Source organism: Symphalangus syndactylus, chromosome 9 (genome assembly GCF_028878055.3).
Source record: "Symphalangus syndactylus isolate Jambi chromosome 9, NHGRI_mSymSyn1-v2.1_pri, whole genome shotgun sequence".
Taxonomy (NCBI): Eukaryota; Metazoa; Chordata; class Mammalia; order Primates; family Hylobatidae; genus Symphalangus; species Symphalangus syndactylus.
In genome coordinates, this window is record NC_072431.2 from 64,283,630 (window position 1) to 64,304,422 (window position 20,793).

The 20,793-nt window shown below is 50.1% G+C and overlaps 3 protein-coding genes across 7 annotated transcripts in view; all 3 read left to right on the forward strand.

Moving 5' to 3' along the window:
* Positions 1 to 7,091, forward strand: part of LOC129489778 (ephrin type-B receptor 4-like) — an 82,470-nt gene extending 75,379 nt beyond the window's left edge. The window contains 2 exon segments of the mRNA XM_063646336.1: positions 3,762 to 3,920; positions 5,089 to 7,091. Coding sequence (XP_063502406.1) covers positions 3,762 to 3,920; positions 5,089 to 5,362 — 433 coding nt within the window. The 3' untranslated portion in view covers positions 5,363 to 7,091.
* On the forward strand, positions 3,920 to 16,378 carry LOC129489796 (speedy protein E12-like). Of its 5 annotated transcripts, none has more exons than XM_063646430.1 (8): positions 3,920 to 4,208; positions 7,098 to 7,442; positions 8,395 to 8,562; positions 9,817 to 9,959; positions 11,183 to 11,268; positions 13,611 to 13,854; positions 13,977 to 14,081; positions 14,938 to 16,378. In XM_063646430.1, exons 2-7 carry the CDS (start codon positions 7,325 to 7,327, stop codon positions 14,034 to 14,036), a joined length of 819 nt encoding a protein of 272 aa, XP_063502500.1. In that variant the 5' UTR covers positions 3,920 to 4,208; positions 7,098 to 7,324; the 3' UTR covers positions 14,037 to 14,081; positions 14,938 to 16,378. The 5 variants fall into 5 exon arrangements, 4 of the variants coding, with proteins under 4 accessions (XP_063502500.1, XP_063502501.1, XP_063502502.1 ...); XM_063646431.1 differs by having other exon boundaries at positions 9,901 to 9,959; XR_010122569.1 differs by lacking the exons at positions 13,977 to 14,081; positions 14,938 to 16,378 and having other exon boundaries at positions 10,795 to 11,268; positions 13,611 to 13,668.
* Positions 16,379 to 16,990: 612 nt separating this feature from the next.
* On the forward strand, positions 16,991 to 20,290 carry LOC129490685 (putative speedy protein E7). The gene is made up of 4 exons (XM_063609954.1): positions 16,991 to 16,997; positions 18,466 to 18,938; positions 19,061 to 19,165; positions 20,022 to 20,290. Exons 1-3 carry the CDS (start codon positions 16,991 to 16,993, stop codon positions 19,118 to 19,120), a joined length of 540 nt encoding a protein of 179 aa, XP_063466024.1. The 3' UTR covers positions 19,121 to 19,165; positions 20,022 to 20,290.
* The last annotated feature ends 503 nt before the right edge of the window (positions 20,291 to 20,793 follow it).

Here is a 20,793-nt window from a genome sequence, read left to right on the forward strand (position 1 = left end):
AGTCCTGAGCCTGGGCCCAGCTGTGTGAGCCTGGCCCGACCCCTGTCCCAGGGCTGGAAACCAATTTCATGTCTTCAGGTCCTACTGTAATCTAAACAGGCTATCCAGAAGAGAATCCTTCACCAGCCCAAGTGTGAGCAGGCCTGGAGACTCTGCTGCTGAACTGCACCCCCTGATGGCCAGCCTGGATGTCACCTCTATCCTGCTTGAGCCAGGCTCCCTGGATCCCTGGACCACCTCCACTCCAGACCAGACAATGGGGAAGCTGCTGGTCCCACACCATTTCTGAGTTTTCTCCTCTTTCCTTCTGCTTAAAGTTCCCTCCAAGGATTTAAGTGCAAGTCATCCCAGAAACCCAGGTAGGGGAGTAGAGAGGCCAGATACGGCCAGGAAGGCTGCCAAGAAAGGGGTGTTAGCCGGGCACAATGGCTCAGGTCTGTAAGCTCAGAACTTTGGGAGGCTGAGGCCAGAAGATTGCTTGAGCCTAGGAGAATTGCTTGAGACCAGCCTGGGCAATGTGGCGAAACCCTATCTACAAAAAAACCCACACAAAAATTAGCTGGATGTGGTGGTGTGAACCTGTAGTCCCAGCTACTTGAGGCAGAGGTTGCAGTGAGCCCAGATCACAGCATTGCACTCCAGCCTGGGTGACAGAGCAAGATGAAAGAGAAGGAGAGAGGGAGGGAGGGAGGAAGGAAGGAAAGGAGAAAGAGAGGGAGGGAGGAAAGAAGGAAGGAAGGAAGGGAGGAAGGGAGGGAAGGAGAGGGAGGGAGGGAGGAAGGAGGGAAACTGCCAGGAGCGGTGGCTCACGCCTGTAATCCCAGCACTTTGGGAAGCTGAGGTGGGTGGATCTCTTTAGGTCAGGAATTTAAGACCAGCCTGGCCAACAGGGGGAAATTCCCTCTCTACTAAAAATATAAAATTAACTGGCTGTGGTGGCACATGCCTGTAATCCCAGCTACTTAGGATCTGAGGCAAGAGAATCACTTGAACCTGGGAGGCAGAGGTTGCAGTGAGCTGAGATCACACCACTGCACTCCAGCCTGGGCGACAAGAGCAAAATGCCATCAAAAGAAAAAACCAAAAGAATGAAAAAAGAAATGGGTGTTATCAAGGAAGTCACCAGTTACCAGTGTGGGCAATTGAGCTTAAACCTGTTGAGGACCTCTGGGAGGCAGTACAGAATGTGGAAACTCATGGTTGTCCCACCTGTGTGGGGTCATGTGGCTAAGCTCTTTATACACCCATTGTCATCAGTCATTGGCTAAGAGCAGCCCTGGGGGAGGGACCTTCATGCATTTGCTTCTTCTCTGCTCTGGCAGGCTCAGAGACTCAGGCAAGAGCTACAGATGCTGATGACTGAATGTCCCACCTGGGCCCGGAATGGCAGCATCAAGCACCCTCTTAGCCTAGCTTAGAAGTCAGAGTTCCTGTTTCATCAGTTGCAAAGCAGAGACAATGCCATCTGCCCGATAGCAGAGCAAAAGGCAGGTGGGAGCAGGGTCCTCTGAGAGCTGGGGAGGGGCTGGAGTGGCCCTCGGTGCTGTGCACATGTGCCCTAGGTACATGGGAATTGGACCTGGATCCTCCCTTGCCCCTAGCTCTGGCCACTGGCTCCTGCTGATGTGATGTTCTTGTTCTAAAAACAGATATGTCACACCTCAAGCAGATTTGCAGTCCCTTGACAGCAGCCTTGTCTGGCACATAAAGGACCTCTGCCTCTCTGCATGGCTTCCCAGGGCCCTGGAGAACAGTGAGGGCCAGTCGAAGGGGGCTGCTCCAGAGGGCAGCACAGCCCGGGACCCCATCTCCCCAGCCCCTGTGGGAAGGGGGATGTTCCTGGAGTGGGGGCCCAGTTGGTCTTAGAGCTCTGCTAACAGATGGTTGGTACCTCCGAAGGCTGAACTGGGGAACCATTTTATTCTTTGCTGCCCAGCCTCTTTTTTTAATTTGAGATGGAGTCTCACTCTGTCACCCGGGCTGGAGTGCAGTGGCGCCATCTCAGCTCACTGCAACCTCCGCCTCCCAGGTACAAGCGATTCTCCTGCCTCAGCCTCCCGAGTAGCTGGGATTACAGGTGCCCACCACCACACCTAGCTATTTTTTGTATTTTTGGTAGAGATGGGGTTTCGCCATGTTGGCCAGGCTGGTCTTCTGCTCCTTACCTCAGGTGATCCGCCTGCCTTGGCTTCCCAAAGTGCTGGGATTACAGGCGTGAGCCATTGCACCAGGCCACCACCCAGCCACTTGGTTCCTCTGGGTGACAAGATTCAACGTGTCCCTGAGGCTAGGGGCTTCCTGTCCAGAGCAGGGTGGCCCCATCATCAGAGAGGAGCCTCCCACTTCAGGAATCCTGAGGCCCATGGAGCCTGGGTATCCTCTCTACTCTTCTCCCAGAAGGTATTTGCCCCAGGCACTTTGCAGACCAACCAGGAACCATGGCAGAAGGCCAGGAATGGCTGGGGGCTGGTGGGAAGGATCAGGCCCAGCCCAGGCATTGCCACTCTAGGGTCTCAAGGGTTCCCTGTCACTTTGGCCATTCTGTTGCTAGTGTTCCTGGGCCCTTGGAAGCTGGGACCATTGAGTCCTCCCAACTGGGGGTGCTGGGGCCAATCCTAGCCAGGGCAGAGAGTGGGTCAGCTGTCTCAGCTCCTTGAGTGGTTGGTGCTGGTACTGGTCTCATGGTTTTAGACCTGGTACCCTGCGGGTATGGGGAGCCCTGGGCACCTGTGGGCCTACTTATGGAAGGCATCCTCTTCTCTTACCAGGTACTGCCAACCCTGTGGTGCAGCTGCTGCCTTAGTTTCCCCTCATGCTCCAGGTCCCCACTGTGGCAGTTGCTCTTCCCTGAGATCCAGCCAGTGTAGCTGAGTCCCTGGTGTCTTGCTAACTTCCTGCCAGCCCCTGAACCCAGAACTCTCTCTTTCCCTTGGCCACTGGCTAAGAGCCTCTACCACTGAAAAAACTCAGTTTCCTAGCCAGGTGCAGTGGCTCATGCCTGTAACCTCAGCACTTTGGGAGGCTGAGGCAGGAGGATCGCTTGAGAACAGGAGTTTGTGACCAGCCTGGGCAACATAGTGAGACCCCACCTCAAAAAAAAAGCCAGGCATGGTGGTGCACGTCTGTAGTCCCAGCTACTTGGGGGGATTACTCGAGCCTGGGAGGTTGAGGCTGCAGTGAGCTATGAGGGGTGCCACTGCACTCCAGCTTGGGAGACAGAGTATGACCCTGTCTCAGTAACAAAAACCAAAACCAACCAACCAAACAAAAAAGGAAAAACCCTCATTTTCCTTCTCTGTTATATGGGTGATAATGCCCACCCTATAGAGTTGTTGGAAGGCATAGTTATAGGATTTTTAACGCATTTGACACTCCCCGGTAGATAGCAGGTGCTCAGTTAAAAGTGAGAATGGGCTGGGCATGGTGGGTCATGCCTGTAATCCCAGCACTTTGGGAGGCTGAGGCGGGCGGATCACCTGAGGTCAAGAGTTTGAGACCAGCCTGGCCAACATGGTGAAACCCCATCTCTACTAAAAATACAAAAATCAGCTGGGTATGGTTGTGGGCACCTGTAAGTACTCAGGAAGCTGAGGCAGGAGAACAACTTGAACCCAGGAGGTGGAGGTTGCAGTGAGTCATTGCACTCCAGCCTGGGCAACAAGAGTGAAACTCTGTCTCAAAAAAAAAAAAAAAAAGTGACAATGATCATTCCTAATGTTAATAACAGACTTCTTCATCTCTCTGCCTCTCACCTGACTCAGAGAGACTTTTGCTGCCATGATCTCTACATGTGAACTCCTCCCAAGAGTAGAGCTGCCCAGAAGGACCATCTGTGGTGATGGAAATGTTCTACGAATGTGCCATTCAATATGCCGGCCGCTTGAACACATGTCGTCCTGGCCCTCTTGGGCACTGGAATTGTGAGCAGCGTGACTGAGTATCTTAGTCCATTTGGGCTTCTATTACAGAAAACCATAGGCTGGTGGCTTAAACAACACACATTTCTTTCTCACAATTCCAAGATTGAGGAACCAGCAGATTGGTGTCTGGTGAGGGCCCACTTCCTGATTTGTGGATGGCTGTCTTCTCCCTGTATCCTCACATGATGGGGAGTGATGCAGTTTGGCTTTGAGTGCCCTGCTTAAATCTCATGTCGAGACCGGGTGCAGTGGCTCACACCTGCAATCCCAGCACTTTCGGAGGCCGAGGTGAGCGGATCACATGAGGCCAGGAGTTCGAGATTAGCCTGGACCACATGGTGAAACCCTGTCTCCACTTAAAATACAAAATTAGCCGGGTGTGGTGGTGGGCACCTGTAATCCCAGCTACTTGGGAGGCTGAGGCAGGAGAATGGCTTGAACCTGGGAGGCAGAAGTTGCAGTGAGCCCAGATGGTGCCACTGCACTGCAGCCTGGGTGACAGAGTGAAACTGTCTCAAAAAAAAAAAGGCCTGGTGGGAGGTGATCAAATCATAGGACGGATTTCTCATGAATGGGTTGGGACCATCCCTTCCGTGTGTTTTCATGGTAGAGGGTTATCATGAGCTCTGCTTGTTTAAAAGTGAGTAGCACATCCCCACCTCTCTCATCCTCTTGTTCTGTTTTATATGTAAAAATAAAACAGAACAAAAATTACAATGCAGAATACCATTTCCAAATAAGATCTGGCCAGGCATGGTGGCTCATGCGTGTAATCCCAGTACTTTGGGAGGCTGAGCAGGGGCAGATCACATGAGGTCAGGAGTTCGAGAACAGCCTGGCCAACATGGTGAAACCCCGTCTCTATTAAAAATACAAAAATTAGCAGGTGGTATTCACCGAGGAGGCATGGGTGGGCACAGTGCTCATGCCTGTAATCCCAGCAGTTTGGGAGGTTGAGGTGGGTGGATCACTTGAGCTCAGGAGTTTGAGACCAGCCTGGCCAACATGGTGAAACGTCATCTCTACTTAAAATATAAAAATTAGAGGGGGGTGGTGGCGCAAGTCTGTAATCCCAGGTACTCGGGAGGCTGAGGCAGGAGAATCGCTTGAACCTGGGAGGCGGAGTTTACAGTGAGCCGAGATTGTGCCATTGCACTCTGCACTCCAGCCAGGGTGGCAGAGTGAGACTCCATCTCAAAAAAAAAAAAAAAGAAGGCGGGGGGCGGAGATTAAGACATTCAGATAGAGACACCAGGGGTATGTGTGCACAGGGGAAAGACCATGTGAGAACCCAGCAAGAAGGCGGCCATCTGCTCAACTTCCTGGGCTCAAGCAATGCTGCCACTTCAGCCTCCCGAGTGGCTGAGACTACAGGTGTGCACCACCACACCCTGCTAATTTTTGTATTTTTTGTAGAGATGAGGTCTTGCTATGTTGCCTAGACTAGTTTCAAACTCCTGGCCTCAGTCAATCCTCCTACCTTGGCCTCCCAAAGTGCTGGGATTACAGGCATGAGCCACCACCTCTGGCCAGCTCCCACCTGTTGATCAAAGGAGCATCAAAGAATTTGCAGCCTCCAGAAGGAGGTCATTTCCTGCCTCTGAGTCTCAGTTTCCACATCTATGAAATACAGTTAATGATCCTTCACTCCAGCGTTGTCGTGAAGGGTAAATTAAGTTGTATTTGGAAAAATATCTGGGACACAGTAGGTGTGTTTCTCATACCCAGAGTCAGTGTTTAGCAGAGGGTTAGTAGCTGCCTCCAGAGCATGAAGGGCTCTTGTGACTTTAACTGTGAGGAATGCTTTGGGTTAAAAGATTGTACTTTTCTGGGTTCAGCTGAAAGGTGGAGAGCTCAGTGAGGTGGCTCACAACAGTAATTCCAACGCTTTCGGAGGCCAAGGTGGGAGGATCACTGTTGCCCAGGAGGTTGAGAGCAGCTTAAGCAACATAGTAAGACCCTGTTTCTACACATACACACACACACACACACACACACACACACACTAGCTAGGCGTGGTGGCATGCGCCTGTAGTTGCAGCTACTTGGGAGGCTGAGATGGGTGGATTGCTTGAGGCAAGGAGTTTGAGACAAGCCTGGTCAACATAGTGACACCCCATCATCCCCCAAAATAATTTTTCTTTAAGGCACAGCCTCACTCTGCTGCCCATGCTGGAGTGCAGTGGTGTGATCTCACCTCCTTGCAACCTCTGCCTCCCGGGTTCAAGCGATTCTTGTGTCTCAGCCTCCTGAGTAGCTGGGATTACAGGTATGCACCACCACGCCTGGCTAATTTTGGTATTTTTAGCGGAGATGGGGTTTTGCCATGTTGGTCAGGCTGGTCTTGAACTCCTGGCCTCAAGTGATCCGTCTGCCTTGGCCTCCCAAAGTGCTGGGATTACAGGCGTGAGCCACTGTGCCTAGCCACAATAAATCATTTTTTAAAGGTTAAATTTAACCTTATTTAAGTAATACATATAAGTCTCATTGAATAATTGAAGCCAGTTTGTGAGGTAAAGTCTATAATTATGTGCATTTTAATTCTTAGCATTAATTTTTGGCATTTAATTATAGCCTCATAAGTACAGATAAAAACAGGACTTGCTGGCCTGGCACAGTGGCTCATGCTTGTAATCCCAGCACTTTGGGAGGCCGAGGCGGGCGGATCACGGGGTCAGGAGATCGAGACCACGGTGAAACCATGTCTCTACTAAAAATACAAAAAAATTAGCCGGGCGTGGTGGCGGGCACCTGTAGTCCCAGCTACTCAGAGAGGCTGAGGCAGGAGAATGGCGTGAACGTGGGAGGCGGAGCTTGCAGTGAGCCGAGATCGCGCACTGCACTCCAGCCTGGGTGACAGAATGAGACTCCGTCTCAAGAAAAAAAAAAAAAAAGACTTCCTATTGTTGCCACCTATTTTCTTTAAAGATGACAAGCAGCATCTTATTTGTGTTAACACAAGTCATCCACATAACAAAGATAGATAAGAAAAGTGGCCAGGTGTGGTGGCTCATGCCTTTGCTGGGACAGGGAACAGAGGGATGCGGAGACCCTGAAGATGCTTTTGGACAATGGTCTGCGGTTAGGACAGTGGCAGGAGATACCATTCACTCAGGGTCTCCAGGACAAGAGATCAGCCTGGCAGTTACATGTGTTTCTTTTCAAACTCGTTGCCAGGTTGGACTGACCGATGACATCAGAGATTCCGACCTTCCTGATTGGAAGGACCGGACTCTGTGGGCACCTGGAAGTTCAGTTGGATAACAGCATCTTCTCAGAGCTGATCTCCACTCCTGACTTCTCCCAGCCTCGAGAATTGATAACACACTCTTCGGGATCCTACCAGTGCCCACGAGAAGGCCACGGACAGAACAGAGACTAGTTTCCGTGAGAGGGGATAGATTATGGGAAACATCATGACCTGCTGTCTACCGCACCCCCAGGATGAGCAGAGCCCCCAGCGGAGCACCTCGGGGTACCCCCTCCAGGAGGTGGTGGATGATAAAGTGTCGGGACCATCAGGTGAGGGGACTGGAGGAAGAAGAAGTGGGATAGGATTCACTAAGATGAAGGAAGGGCGCCGGGCACAGTGGCTCACGTCCGTAACCCCAACCCTTTGGGAGGCCGAGGTCACCTGAGGTCAGGAATTCAAGACCAGCCTGGCCAATATGGTGAAAACCCATCTCTACTAAAAGTACAAAAATTAGCCAGGCGGTAGTGGTGCGCACCTGTAATCCAAGCTAATCGGGAGGTTAAGAGAGGAGAATCGCTTGAGCCTGGAAGGAAGAGGTTGCAGTGAGCCGAGATCATGCTACTGCACTCCAGTCTGGGTGAGAGAGTGAGACGCTGTGTCAAAAAAAAAAAAAAGAAGGGCCAGAGGTCAGGAAGGAGAACGTGAGGAGGGTGTGTGGGAAGAATGGAGAAATTCAGACCGGGTGCAGTGACTCACACCTGTAATCCCAGCACTTTGGGAAGCCAAGGCAGGCAGATCACTTGAGGCCAGGAGTTTGAGACCAGCCTGGCCAAGATGGTGAAACCCCGTCTCTACTAAAAGGACAAAATTGAGCTGGGCATTATGGCAGGCACCTGTAATCCCAGCTACCTGAGAGGCTGAGGCAGGAGAATAACTGGAATCTGAGAGATGGATGTTGCAGTGAGCTGAGATTGCACCACTACACGCTAGCCTGGGCGACAAAGCAAGATTCTATCTCGAAACAAAAAAAAAAGGAGGGACTGAGAGAGCCAGGGACCAGGGAAGGACATGAGGCAGTGTTCAGAGGACAGAAAGACAGAAGAATGGGGAGGGGAAGGAGCGGCATGTGGGGTTGAGCAGAGGAGAAAGTCAGAAACATGGCTTGGAGAAGCCAGCAGTCTGTGAGGCTGGGGAGGATGGATAGTGGTTTGGGGTTTGCGGTCGGGCTCTAAGGGGATCAGTTGCAGAAGCGTTACACGGTGGCCTGGTTTCTTTACTCAGCCCCTGGGGGAGATCACAGCCCCCCACGTAGGTCCTTTTGCCTGAAAAGGAAGAAGGAGTGCTCGGACGAATCTGAGGAGTCGTCAGAGGAGCCACAGAAGGAACTCAAGCGACAGCGAGTGTTGCTCATGCTCCCTGAGCACCACGAGGCCTTCAACAGGCTGCTCGGTAGGACACCCCAGAGAGCACCTCCAATCCTGTTCTTCCTAAAAAGAGGAAACTTCCAATAACCACAGTTTTCCAATGGGAAAAATATGCCCCCACTACTGGGTGAGCTCTCCATGCGGGAGGACTCTGAAGTGATCACTCATGAGGGACACTTAGGAGACGACAGAGGATTAGGTAGACTTGACAAAGGTTGGCGCTTGGGATAAGAAAGCTTGGTTTTGGGCCAGGCGCGGTGGCTCCTGCCTGAGATCCCAGCACGTTGGGAGGCTGAGGCAAGAGGATTGCTTGAACTCAGGACTTTGAGGCTGCGGTGAGCTATGACTGCACTACTGCACCCCAGCCTGGGTGACAGAGCAAAACTCTGTGTCAAGAGAAAAACCAAGGCTGGGCACGGTAGCTCATGCCTGTAGTCCCAGCTACTCAGGAGTCCGAGACAGGAGAATCGCTTAAACCCGGGAGGCAGAGGTTGCAGTGAGCCAACATCACGCCACTGCATTCCAGCCTGGCCCACAGAGCAAGACTCTGTCTCAAAATAAACTAATAAATAAATAAAAATAAAAATCAAATGAAGAAAAACAAAATCAATAAACAAAGAAAGTGGTTTCAGCTGTGCCCTCTGAAACTTAATGTCTCTTACTGACTTTTCTAAATCTAAGTGTCTCTATCCATAGTGGAGGATACCAAGGCCATGGTCACACCCTGATGTGACTGTCTCATGAGGAAATGATGGGAATTCCTTTATGACTCTGCAGTGGTCCCTCCGTGTCTGCTGGAGGGGGTCCTGGCTGATTCCCAGCTCTACATCCTGTAGATGCTCACACTCAGGGCCTCCTTCGGCCTCTTCTCAGGGGATTCTCAGAGCAGGAGCCTCTCTCCCTTGCCCAGTGAAACTCATTCTCCCGGCCGGGCGCGGTGGCTCAAGCCTGTAATCCCAGCACTCTGGGAGGCCGAGGCGGGCGGATCACGAGGTCACGAGATCGAGACCATCCTGGCTAACATGGTGAAACCCCGTCTCTACTAAAAATACAAAAAATTAGCCAGGCGTGTTGGCGGGCGCCTGTAGTCCCAGCTACTCGGGAGGCTGAGGCAGGAGAATGGCGTGAGCCCGGGAGGCGGAGCTTGCAGTGAGCCGAGATTGCGCCACTGCACTCCCACCTGGGGGACAGAGCAAGACTCTGTCTCAAAAAAAAGAAACTCATTCTCCCCTCTCCCATCCACCTCACCCGTGGCCACAATCCTGAGACTTCCCCCCAGGAGGCACACTTCTCCTCGCTGCCCTGCTGCTCCCACGGAAACCCTGTACTGCTTCTCATGCTGACATCTGCTCTCTAATCACAGAGGATCCTGTCATTAAAAGATTCCTGGCTTGGGACAAAGATCTGAGGGTGTCGGACAAGGTAAGGTTGCTCTCCATGTAACTGTGTTCCTGTTCCAATGCATGGCCAGGGGGAGGGCGCAGTTTCCAAACCCACAGTTCTCCCTCCACCACCTCCCACCAGATGCTCCTACAGTTCTTTGTTTTTTTTGTTTTTTTGTTTTTTTTTTTGTAAGACAGAGTCTTGCTCTCTTGCCCAGGCTGGAGGGCAGTGTCTCGATCTTGACTCACTGCAGCCGATGCCTCCTGGGTTCAAGCGATTCTCCTGCCTCAGCCTCCAAGCAGCTGGGATTACAGACGTGAACCACCACGCCAGGCTAATTTTTGTGTTTTTAGTAGAGACGGGGTTTTGTCATGTTGGCCAGGTTGGTCCTCAACACCTGACCTCAGGTGATCCACCTGCCTTGGCCTCCCAAAGTGCTGAGATTACAGACGTCAGCCACTGTGCCCGAGCAGCTCCCACGGTCTTGAGTCTCGGCCTCCACACATTTTTTTTTTTTTCTGAAACAGAGTCCAGCTCTGCTCCCCAAGATGGAGTACGGTGGCATGATCATAGCTCACTCTAATTCTTGGGCTCAAGCAATCCTCTTTCCTTAGCCTCCTGAAGAGCTGCCACTAGGCACATGCCACCATGCTCAACTAAGTTTTGAAATATTCGTAGAAACAGGGTCTCACTGTGTTGCCCAGGTTGTTCGCAAACTGTTGGGCTCACGTGATCCTCCTGCCTCCACCTCTCAAAGTACTGGGATGACAGGCTTGAGCCGCCACTCCTGGCTATTTTTATGATTTGTCAGCATCTCCCTCGGGACTTGCTGGTCTCTTGCAGAGTGAATGAGTGGCCCCTGCCTCTCCTACAGGTCGTTTGGGATCTGAGCCCTCGGCCACAGTCTGGCCGCAGCCCTGAAGCTCCTGGCCCCTCTACTCTCAGCTCTTTGGGACAGTTCTCTGCCTGGCACACAAAAGACCCTCCTGACACCATCCGACCTAGACACACCCCCTCCAGAGATCCCATCGGGGTCCACCATCCTGGAAGCATCACCAAAACCCTTCCTCTGGCTTCTCGGATTTGCATCCGACCTTCGAATACCCCTCCACCCTGCAATTTCCACATGAGCACAGTCACCCCAACGCTGAGGTCCCTTCTCTGATGGGCAACCCCTCCCCAGTCCCCCATTCCACTATCTCCACAATCTTCCTCTCCCAAGATGTGACCTCTCCTTCTCTGTGTTCTTTTCTCTCCATCAGTACCTCTTGGCTATGGTCATAGCGTATTTTAGGCGGGCCGGCCTCCTCTCCTGGCAATACCAACGCATTCATTTCTTCCTGGCTCTGTGAGTGGTTTGCTACCTCCTATCGGTCAATATCTAATGCCCTGGGACAGCCGGGGAAGTGGGATTCCAGCCTTTCATTTATTCTTTCACCTATTTGTCCTCTTTACTCTGTGTACAAAAAAGACAGGATTATAGCATCTTAGACTGTTGTTTCTAAAAAGAAACTCAGGCTGCGCGTAGTGGCTTACGCCAGTAATCCCAGCACTTTGGGAGGCTGAGGCAAGCGGATAACCTGAGGTCAGGAGTTCGAGACCAAGCTGGTCAACGTGGGAAAACGCCGTCTCTATTAAAAATTAGAAAAATTAGCCGGGCGTGGTGGTGTGCACCTGTAATCCCAGCTACTTGGGAGGCTGAGGCAACAGAACCCCTTGAACCCAGGAGGTGGAGGTTGCAGTAAGCTAAGGTTAAGCCACTGTACTCCAGCCTGGGTGACAGAGCGAGACTTTTCTGAAAGAAAAAAAAAAGCCAAAAATCCCGAAACTCCAATGCCAGTGTACAAATAAAAGAATAAAAGAGGCCGGGTGCGGTGGCCCATGCCTGTAATCCCAACACTTTGGGAAGCCAAGGCGGGTGGATCACAAGGTCAGGAGAGCGAGACCATCCTGGCTAACACGGTGAAACCCCGTCTCTACTTAAAAATAATAATAATAATAATTAGCCAGGTGTGGTGGCGGGTGCCCGTAGTCCCAGCTACTCGGGAGGCTGAGGCAGGAGAATGGCGTGAATCTGGGAGGCGGAGCTTGCAGTGAGTGAGATCACACCACTGCACTCCAGCCTGGGCGACAGGGCGAGACTCCATCTCAAAAAAATAAATAAATAAAACAAAAGGAACTATAAACTGCTCCCAAGGAGAGAAGAAAAGGAGCAGAGGAATGGACATGACACTTCCCCCAGCAAGTAGATGTTTCCGGTTCTCTCTCTGTCCTTCCCACATCAACCACAAACGCCATCAACCTCCTCCGGGTTCCCATGACAGAGATCACTGTTCAGGTCCCCCTCGCATCACTCAAATCCACTGTCAAATGCTCCCTGCTGGGGTCTCCTGGAGTCTCTCCCCAAGCCAGGGGGCTTCCTAGGGCAGCCTGAGCATCTTTCCAAAGCATGACAACCTCACTGCCCATCTGAACAACTTCATTAGCTGATGTCTTTCTCTACCGAGGCCAGGGTCCACAGTGCCAATTCTGCCCTCTCTACAATCCCTACAAGCACACTGGCTCGCCATCTTGGTGTTCTCTGGTTTGGCTTCACTGCTCCTTCCAAATGCCCTCCACCCGACTTTGCTTTTGTGTTTTCTGTCTGCGTGTCCCGCACACATGTGGTTCTGAAGGGAAGGACCCATTCCTTGAACTCAGTTCACCCCACAGCCTCTGGGATGCCTTCCCTCATCTTCCAACTTCTGCATGCCCATAGCTCTCTAGTTACATCCTGGACACTGGGATAAGGTCATCTGCCCTGATTACTCCCAGTCCCATTAGACTAGACGCCTGTAGAAGGCAGGGTCCTGGCAAGATATCAATGTATCCAATTTCTTTTATTTTTTTGAGGCAGACTTGCCCTGTCCCCCAAGCTGGAGTGCAGTGGTGAGATCATAGCTCACTGCAGCCTTCATATCCTGGGCTCAAGCGATCCTCCCACCTCAGCCTCTTGATTAGCTCCGACTACAGGGCTGTGCCACCACACCTGGACAGTTTGTTTATTTATTTATTTATTTATTGAGACAGAGTCTTGCTCTGACTGGAGAATGGAGTGGCCCAATCTCGACTCACTGCAACCTCCGCCTCCTGGGTTCACACAATTCCTATGCTTCAGCCTCTTGAGGAGATACGAATAACGCATATGCTACCACACCAGGATGATTTTTGTATTTTTCGTAGGGATGGGGTTTCTCCATGTTGACCAGGCTGGTCTCCAACTCCTGGTCTCAAGCGATCCACCCGCTTCAGCCTTCTAAAGTGCTGGGATTACAGGCATGAGCCACCGCGTCTGGCATATTTCTTATACTTGTAATAGAGGTGAGGGTCTTGCTATGTTGCCCAGGCCCGTGTCAAACTCCTGGCCTCAAGTGATCCTCCTGCTTCAGCCTCCCAATGTGCTGGGATTCCAGGCAAAAGCCACCACTCTTGGTCACCAATTAGGTTTTTGTCTCCATCCTGAAGGAGTGAGAGACGCCCTTGATCAGGTCTCTGTCCAGCAGAGCCGTCCTGAGGAAGGCGTGGCTCTCTGCAGGGTGGGTGCCAGTCCTGAGCTAGGGACGGTCCCCTGCCCTCCTCTCTGGGAAGCTGACCTCAGCCGGAGGTCTCTCCTGGTGGTGCCCCTGAGCAGTAACCTGATTTCTGTCCCAGCTACCTGGCCAATGACATGGAGGAGGACGACGAGGCCCCCAAACAAAACATCTTCTACTTCCTGTACGGGGAGACCCGCTCTCACGTACCCTTGTTCCATAAGCGTCGGTTCCAGTTACGCCGTTCCATGACCGGGAGGGCCAGGGAGAACCGCTCTCAGATAGCCTTGTTCCACAAGCTTCGGTTCCAGTTCTTCTGTTCCATGCGTTGCAGGGCTTGGGTTTCCCCGGAGGAGTTGGAGGAGGTGGGTGGGGCCTGGGGAGGTGGAGGAGGTGGGGAGGAATTGGGTGGGCTGGAGGCTGGATGAGGGGAGGGAGGGGTATCCTGGGGAGTCCCTGTCTTCTCAAAGGGCGTCTGGTTTTCCAGATCCAGGCTTATGACCCACAGCATTGGGTGTGGGCGCGAGATCGCGCTCGCCTTTCCTAGAGCTCCAGGGACCGTGGAGGCCTGAGGTCATCGGCCTGAGAGAAGGTACATCTGCATCCTCTGGGGTATAGGCAGAATATTGGGGTCTATTTCGGAAATCCGAGGAACCCAAATGCTTGATCCGGCTTCAAGCCTGGGCAACATGGCGAGATCCCCTCTCCACAAAAATACAAAAATTAGCCAGGCGATGTGGGAGGCATCTCTACTCCCAACAACTCAGGAGGCTGAGGCGGGAGGATCGCTGGAGCCTGGGAGGTCAGGGCCGCAGGGAGCCCTGATCCTGCCACTGCGCTCCAGCCCGGGTGACAGAGTGAGACCCTGCCTCAAGAATAATCATAAATACTGAGTTCGGGGAGGTTCATTATGATTGATGCACCTGAGGTACCGATTTGCGTCGAGGGTTCAGTGAAGCTTTGGTTTACATTTTGTGCAGCTAACCACGTTGAGCACAGAGCATGAGACTTCGTCATGAGGAGGGAGGATTAGGATTAGGCTTCTGGACTCGTGGTTCACGATGTTGTCACTTTAGAAACAGAGCTAGCATGGTTACAAGTTTAGATCTTAAGTGACACGAAAGGCCCCAGCTGTGATGAAGTTCAAAGCCACATTCTCTGAGGGTGCCCTACTCCCTGGGCAGACCCACCCAAAGTCCTTGCTATGAAGCAGATCACTGGGGCTGACCTTGGGTGTATTAAGTGAGTTTTGGAGTCATGGTCACCAAAGTGTGAGTATCACAGTTGAACACGATGGTTCAGAAGCAGGGTATAGAATGAAACGCAGGAGATAAAAGTGCATTTCTCAATTGCTCTGAACTCTAGTTAGACTTGACATGGGACGTGAATAACCTTCCTGTCTAGAGAGCTGCCTCCTTGAAGCGTCACATCGTCTCTCTCACTTCCAGAACACTGGGCCCAGGGGAGATGCGGATTTTCAGCAGGAACTTTATTCCAATGCTAATGGCAGACACCAGGAAGGAGGAGAGGAGCCGTGTGTGCAGATCATCTAGAAGAACCTGGACCGTTCTTGTTGGAGCTGAATACAGTGATCACGTTCTCCTAGGAGCAGGGGTGGGGGTGGGGGTTGGGGTACTTCTAGGAGTCCTTGGAGAAAAGTAAGAAACTAGGAGTGTGTCCAGTTCCACCCTTTCCTGCAGCACCACGTCCCTTTTTATATTGCTGAATTCCAGCCTCCCTGGGGCAGAACCTGGAGGTCCTCTTTCTTACAGACTTGGTTGCCACAGTCCACGGGCATTTGAAGGCACAGTGCAGGGGCTCAGATTGGCACAGAATTCTTTGTGAAATATCAGTGCCATAGACTGTAACAGATAGCTTCAATCACACTATGCATTTATTGGTTTGTTTGGAAAATGTTGGCCATTGAATTATTAATAGGTTTATTTCAAATAGTTTGGAAATTGTTGTACTTTTGAAAACATGCTGTTCCTGTAGTTTTTTGATGAGAGTTATAGCTGTTATATATACATAAAGATAATTTTCTTTTCATTTTTAAGAATTCTTTTTATGCTAAATATTTTATCTTTAAATTTTTTTCTGTATTATTATATGTGCTCCTGAAGGGAGCACTCTTTTTATCTATGATACTTCCATAATAATCTCTTGTATTTATAGCTATTGGTAGTTCCCCTAAATTCTCATGATAGAAATTTTTATTTGCTGTTTAGCTTTGTGACTCAATTGTGAGAATTCAGTTGTGATTTTTAACATGTCTCAGATATACATACTAACATGTCTAATATACACTATCTATTTTGGTTTATTTTGAAAAACATAGGCACTGAATTATTTAAATATTATTTTATTTAATATTTATTAAGTCTATTAAATTATTTAAATATGATTATTACTTTAAATATTATTTTAAATATTTTGGAAATACTGGTATTTTTGAATAGACGCTGTTTCTATAAAGTTGCGTGATGGGTGTTATAACTGTTATATACACATAAATATAATTTTGTTCTTTTTAAGAGAGGATTATTTTTATCATAAATCTTTTACCTTTCGATCTTTGTATCTATTATTACACGTGCTGCTGAAGGGAGCATGGTTTTTATCTATGATACTTAGTTAACATAAATATTACATTTATAGCTATGTAGTAGTTCCCCTAAATTCTTATAAAAATAAATGTTTATTTGATATTTAGTGTATGTTTGAAATGTAAGAATTCAGATGTAATGTTTTACCTCGTATTGGCATGTTTGTATGTTACTTTAAAGAGGATGTGTGTTCTAAAGGAGGGCATGAGCTGTGTGTTTTCAAGAGAACAATGCAGTGCGTCTCTTGGGGAAACATAATAAAGATGAACTTTTCTCACCTTCACAGCGAGTGTGATCACCTTGGTCTGATTATTTGCTGTCAAGTCATATTTTTCCTTAATGGGGTTGTGGTTATTTGAACATATTTATTAGGTCTGGAAGATAATCCTGTGTTGTTTTTTATGTAGAAAAAAACATAAGGCTGGGTGCAGTGCTCACACCTACAATCCCAGCAGTTTTGGAGGTCATGGCGGGAGGATCACTTGAGGCCAGGAGTTTGAGGCCAGCCTTAGCAACAGAGCATCTACATCTATTTTTAATTTTTATGTTTTAAAGAAAAACAATAGAAGAGAAGGCTTATCTCAAGTTACAGGGTTTTTTTGTTTGTTTGTTTTGGAGACAGAATCTTGCTCTGTCTCCCAGGCTGGAGTGCAGTGGTACAACCTCGGCTCCCTGCAACTTTCACCTCCGGGTTCAAGGGAATTCTCCTGCCTCAGCCTCCCAAGTAGCTGGGACTACAGGCACCTGCCTGTACGTCCGACTAACTTTTGTAAAAATAGTAGAGACGAGGTTTCACCTCGTTGGCCAGGCTGGTCTCGAACTCCTGACTTCAAGTGATCCACCCACCTCGGCCTCCCAAAGTGCTGGGATTACAGGCATGAGCTACTGCGCCCAGATGCCAAGCTAGAGTTTTAAGGCAGGAAATGAGAGAAAGATATTGAGAGAGGAAAACCTGGTGGTAAGAAAACTCTAAAGGTGGCCGGGTGTGGTGGCTCATGCCCGTGATCCCAGCAGGAGTTTGAGACCAGCCTGGCTACCATGGTGAAACCCTGTCTCTACTAAAAATACAAAAATCAGGCAGGTGTGGTGGTGCACGCCTGTAATCCCAGGTATTTGGGAGGCTGAGGCAGGAGAATCACTAGCAGAGATTGTGTCTCCCCACCCCCTCTCAAAAAAAAAGGAAAGTTCCTGCAGCAGTTCAAGCTGTGAAAGGTAGGCACTCTGCCATGCAATTCTTTGTGATTTTTCTTTTTTATTTTTGGAGTCGGGGTCTGGCACTGTCACCCAGACTGGGGTGCAGTGGTGTGGTCATAGCTCAGTGCGGCCTCAGACTCAATCTCAAACGATCTTCTTACCTTGCCTTTGAAATTGCTGGGATTATAAGCATGAGCCACCGCATCTGGCCTGTGTGACACAATTCTGTTTTTTTTTTTTTTTTGAGATGGAGTCTTTGCTCTGTCACCCAGGCTGGAGTGCGGTGGCGTGATCTCGGCTCACTGCAAGCTCCGCCTCCCGGGTTCACGACATTCTCCTGCCTCAGCTTCCCGAGTAGCTGTGACTACAGGCGCTCGCCACCGCGCCTGGCTAATTATTTTTTGTATTTTTAGTAGAGACGGGGTTTCACCATGTTAGCCAGGATGGTCTCGATCTCCTGACCTCGTGGTCTGCCCGCCTCGGCCTCCCAAAGTGCTGGGATTACACGCATGAGCAACCGCGCCCGGCAACGAGATCTTTTTTTTCTTTTTTCCTTTGAGTTGGAGTTTCGCTCTTGTCCAGGCTGGAATACAATGGTGAAATCTTGGCTCACTGCAACCTCCTACTCCCGGGTTCAAGTGATTCTCCTGCCTCAGCCTCCCGTAGCTGGGATTACAGGCATGCGCCACCCTGCCTGGCTAATTTTGTATTTTTAGTAGAGATGGGGATTTTGTATCTTTAGTAGAGACAGTTTGTTTATTTATTTTTTTATTGAGACAGAGTCTTGCTCTGCCTCTCAGGCTGGAATGGAGTGGCCCAATCTCGACTCACTGCAACCTCCGCCTCCTGGGTTCACACAATTCTTATGCTTCAGCCTCTTGAGTAGATAGGAATAATTCATATGCTACCACACCAGGATGATTTTTGTATTTTTAGTAGAGATGGGGTTTCTCCATGTTGACCAGGCTCGTCTCCAACTCCTGGTCTCAAGCGATCCACCAGCTTCAGCCTTCTAAAGTGCTGGCATTACAGGCAGGAGCCACCGCGTCTAGCATATTTCTTATATTTGTAATAGAGACGAGGGTCTTGCTGTGTTGCCCAGGCCCATCTCAAACTCCTGGCCTCAAGTGATCCTCCTGCTTTGGCCTCCCAATGTGCTGGGATTCCAGGCATAAGCCACCACTCTTTGTCACCAGTTTGGTTTTTGTCTCCATCTTGAAGGAGTGGGAGACGCCCTTGATCAGGTCTCTGTCCAGCAGAGCCCTCCTGAGGAAGGCGTGGGTCTCTGCAGGGTGGGTGCCAGTCCTGAGCTAGGGACGGTCCCCTGCCCTCCTCTCTGGGAAGCTGACCTCAGCCAGAGGTATCTCCTGGTGGTGCCCCTGAGCAGTAACCTGATTTCTGTCCCCAGCTACCTGGCCAATGACATGGAGGAGGACGACGAGGCCCCCAAACAGAAGATCTTCTACTTTCTGTATGGGAAGACCCGCTCTCACATACCCTTGTTCCATAAGCGTCGGTTCCAGTTATGCCGTTCCATGACCGGGAGGGCCAGGGAGAACCGCTCTCAGATAGCCTTGTTCCACAAGCTTCGGTTCCAGTTCTGTTCCATGCGCTGCAGGGCTTGGGTTTCCCCGGAGGAGTTGGAGGAGGTGGGTGGGGCCTGGGGAGGTGGAGGAGGTGGGGAGGAATCGGGTGGGCTGGAGGCTGGATGAGGGGAGGGAGGGGTATCCTGGGGAGTCCCTGTCTTCTCAAAGGGCGTTTGTTTTTCCAGATCCAGGCTTATGACCCACAGCATTGGGTGTGGGCGCGAGATCGCGCCCGCCTTTTCTAGAGCTCCAGGGACCGTGGAGGCCTGAGGTCATCGGCCTGAGAGAAGGTACATCTGCATCCTCCAGGGTAAAGGCAGAATATTGGGGTCTATTTTGGAAATCCGAGGAACCCAATTGCTTGATCTGGCTTCAAGCCTGGGCAACATGGCGAGATCCCCCCTCCACAAAAATACAAAAATTAGCCAGGCGATGTGGGAGGCATCTCTACTGCCAACTACTCAGGAGGCTGAGGTGGGAGGATCGCTGGTGCCTGGGATGTCAGGGCTGCAGGGAGCCCTGATCCTGCCACTACACTCCAGCCCGGGCGACAGAATGAGACCCTGACTCAAAAATAATCATAAATATTGAGTTCGGGGAGGTTCATTATGATTGACGCACCTGAGGTACTGATTTGGGTCGAGGGTTCAGTGAAGCTTTGGTTTACATCTTGCGCAGCTAACCACATTGAGCACAGAGCATGAAACTTCGTCATGAGGAGGGAGGATTAGGATTAGGCTTCTGGACTCGTGGTTCGCGATGTTGTCACATTAGAAACAGATCTAGCATGGTTATAAGTTTAGATCTTAACTGACACAAAAGGACCCAGCTTTGATGAAGTCCAAAGCCACATTCTCTGAGTGTGCCCTACTCCCTGGGCAGACCCACCCAAAGTCCTTGCTATGAAGCAGATCACTGGGGCTGACCTTGGGTGTATTAAGTGAGTTTTGGAGTCATGGTCACCAAAGTGTGAGTATCACAGTTGAACACGATGGTTCAGAAGCAGGGTATAGAATGAAAGGCAGGAGATAAAATTGCATTTCTCAATTGCTCTGAACTCTAGTTAGACTTGACATGGGACGTGAATAAGCTTCCTGTCTAGAGAGCTGCCTCCTTGAAGTGTGACATCGTCTCTCTCACTTCCAGAACACTGGGCCCAGGGGAGATGCGGATTTTCAGCAGGAACTTTATTCCAATGCTATGGCAGACACCAGGAAGGAGGAGAGGAGCCATTTGTGCAGATCATCTAGAAGAACCTGGATCGTTCTTGATGGAGCTGAATACAGTGATCACGTTGTCCTCCTGGGAGCAGGGGTGGGGGTGGGGGGTGGGGTACTTCTAGGAGTCCTTGGAGAAAAGTAAGAAACCAGGAGTGTTTCCAGTTCCACCCTTTCCTGCGGCACCACCTCCCTTTTTATATTGCTGAATTCCAACCTCCCTGGGGCAGAACCTGGAGCTCCTGTTTCTTATCGACTTGGTTGCCACAGTCCAGGAGCATTTGAAGGCACAGTGCAGGGGCTCAGATTGCACAGAATTTTTTGTGAAATATCAGTGCCATAGACTGTAACAGATAGCTTCAATCACACTATGCATTTTATTGGTTTGTTTGGAAAATGTTGGCCATTGAATTATTAATAGGTTTATTTCAAATAGTTTGGAAATTGTTGTACTTTTGAAAACATGCTGTTCCTGTAGTTTTTTGATGAGAGTTATAGCTGTTATATATACGTAAAGATAATTTTCTTTTCATTTTTAAGTGAGAATTCTTTTAATCCTAAATCTTTTATTATCTTTAAATTTTTTTCTTTATTATTATATGTCCTCCTGAAGCGAGCACTCTTTTTATCTATGATACTTCCATAATAATCTCTTCTATTTATAGCGATTGGTAGTTCCCCTAAATTCTGGGGATAGCAAT

Coding starts and splice junctions, on each gene's coding strand:
- LOC129489796 (XM_063646430.1), top strand. CDS start 7,325: ATGGGAAACATCATGACCTGCTGTCTACCGCACCCCCAGGATGAGCAG. Junction 9,960..11,182: donor ATCTGAGGGTGTCGGACAAG/GTAAGGTTGCTC, acceptor TCTCTCCATCAG/TACCTCTTGGCTATGGTCAT. Junction 11,269..13,610: donor ATTCATTTCTTCCTGGCTCT/GTGAGTGGTTTG, acceptor TTTCTGTCCCAG/CTACCTGGCCAATGACATGG.
- LOC129490685 (XM_063609954.1), top strand. Junction 18,939..19,060: donor CCCCGGAGGAGTTGGAGGAG/GTGGGTGGGGCC, acceptor TTGTTTTTCCAG/ATCCAGGCTTATGACCCACA.